Source organism: Oratosquilla oratoria, chromosome 19 (assembly GCF_046742065.1).
Source record: "Oratosquilla oratoria isolate Oo_2021 chromosome 19, ASM4674206v1, whole genome shotgun sequence".
Lineage (NCBI taxonomy): Eukaryota > Metazoa > Arthropoda > Malacostraca > Stomatopoda > Squillidae > Oratosquilla > Oratosquilla oratoria.
Window position 1 is genome coordinate 22,688,360 of NC_134795.1, and position 2,500 is coordinate 22,690,859.

The window sequence follows — 2,500 nt, forward strand, 5'->3', positions numbered from 1 at the left end:
TAATAATAATAATAATAATAAAATAAATAAATAAATAAACAAATAAATAAAAACACGTACAAGGAGTAAGGTGACAAATGATATTGTTGACTTTTACCTGAGGAAGAGGTTTGGCTGGGCGAAGGTGGAGCCCTCCGGCGTGGATGACATTCGGCACGAAGGCTTTGGAAGTCTCCATCGATCGAATGCTGCCAAGTGAAAATGCAAATATACAAAAGTGTCTGATATGTTATCATATTTTCAGAGACACGTTATGCTATTTTCACTGCTCTCTTTATCAGTATATTCTGTCGGCTTGTAGTATATAAATACTTAACATAATATTCAACTTCTGCAAGCCTCTAAGTAAGAAACAAGATGCATATTTTTATTTGTATTTATGCAAAAAAGATAGGATGCTCTGAAATACGTGTTGAGAAATTATCATTCATTAGAAGAAGATTTGAGCCTTGGGATAGATATAATGAAGTGTTTTCATAACTAAATATATTCGGAGGCAATACCTAAGTATCATGTCAGTAGAAATGAATCTAATACGGAATTATCGGCCAGGTTTATTAATTGTTTGAACACCCAGTCAGTCATTACGCTCATACGACTTCTTTTACGTAAAACAAAACAAGGGATCATTATATCTTCTGGTATGCCACTGTTCTTGACCACGTGCTGGACCCGTGATCCATAGTTATTACCCTTCCGGATGAGAGCTCAGAGTTTACATATGACCCAATCTATGGGTAGTGTTGTGATTTAACGTACACACACACAAACACATCACCACTACAAGATCCACAACAACCATCACCATCACCACAACTATCGTCACTGTCATCGACGTCGTCATCGTCATCATCGTCGTCGTTTTCGTCGTTATCGTCACCGTCATTATCGTCCTCGTCATTATCGTCGTCGCCGTCATTATTGTCATTTTCATCGTTGTCGTCATCGTCATCGTCATCGTTGTCGTCATCATCATCGTCATCATCAACGTCATCGTCATCGTCATCGTCGACGTCATCGTTATCGTCATCGTCATCTTCATCGTCATCGTCGTCATCGTTGTCGTCGTCATCGTCGTCGTTATCATCGTCATCGCCGTCACCGTCATCACCACCACCACCATCATCCCTGTGATGAAGGTGGACACTAACTACTTGCAGTATTCATGAAGCTTTTAAGCCGTGAGGAGGGATTGATCTTGGACTTCCCACGTGAAAATTCAAGGCGTTACCACTACGCCAGCTAGTGGTACAACCACTTACCCGTTCAGAAATAGGAGACTCACTTTACGATGCATCTCGTCCAATGACGGCATGTCATCAGGAAAGAGGCCACGGTCGCGACTCTCTTTCTCTATCCTGCAAAAATAAAATGAGAGTCGGAAGGGAACATCCGATGCTGTGAAGATTCATGTGCCCCAAAGTATGTTAATACAAATCTGAGTTTCAGTTCTCAGTCACTCACACTGACTCACTCCAAAACAAACACACACACACACACACACACACACACACACACACACACACACACACACACACACACACACACACACACACACACACACACACACACACACACACACACACACACATGCACACACACACACACACACACACACACACACACACACACACACACACACACACACACACACACACACACACACACACACACACACACACACGCACACACACACACACATACACAAAGGGATACAAAGGATTGTAAAGGAGGAGAATTCCGACATTGGACATTTTTATGGGATTTTTTCACACTAAAATAAACAAGTTTCTATGCTAATGTTCTAATAACAATATAATGTATAAACTATATATAATGAAAAATATGTAAAATTTAAAAATATTACTTAAGTGATCCTGTACAGGGCATTCATAGCAAAGGTTATGATTTTCAGTATCGTCAGTATACATTATCTTACTTGCCACACTATAATACGCTTTGGCATCCACTTTACCAGTCCTGGCTGCTCTGTTCTGCAGGATGTGTACTTCATAAGGTCTGTGTAGCACATCTACCACACACACCGCTTGCAAAGATCTGGGCTTGGTGCATCCAGACTTACCACACTCGCCACTATCGCTGTTAGCAAATGTGGTAGAGTAGAACAGCCCCAGCCCGCCACCTAGTCTAACCACCATGCCGCTCCCACCACTCGTGGGGGATATGTCACGGCTGCAGGAGTGGTTTATTGGCCAGTTCTCAGAATCAACCTTCATCAACAACTGTTAAATGAAGTTTCCCAACGCAGATCCTTCCACACAAACACACAAATGCACAAACACACACACACACACACACACACACACACACACACACACACACACACACACACACACACACACACACACACACACACACACACACACACACACACACACACACACACACACACACACACACACACACACACACACACACACACACACACACACACACACACACACACACACACACACACACACACACACACACACACACA

The 2,500-nt window shown here is 42.4% G+C and overlaps 1 protein-coding gene across 3 annotated transcripts in view; it reads right to left on the bottom strand.

Annotated features, from left to right (window-relative positions):
- The window catches only part of LOC143035803 (UDP-glucosyltransferase 2-like), a 16,828-nt gene that overhangs the window by 6,197 nt on the left and 8,131 nt on the right, over positions 1-2,500 (bottom strand). For all 3 annotated transcript variants that reach the window (XM_076202777.1, XM_076202778.1, XM_076202776.1), the window contains 2 exons: positions 1,263-1,358; positions 98-188 (listed from right to left, as the gene is read on the bottom strand). In XM_076202777.1, coding sequence (XP_076058892.1) covers positions 98-188; positions 1,263-1,358 — 187 coding nt within the window. The remainder of the gene's footprint in view (positions 1-97; positions 189-1,262; positions 1,359-2,500) is intronic.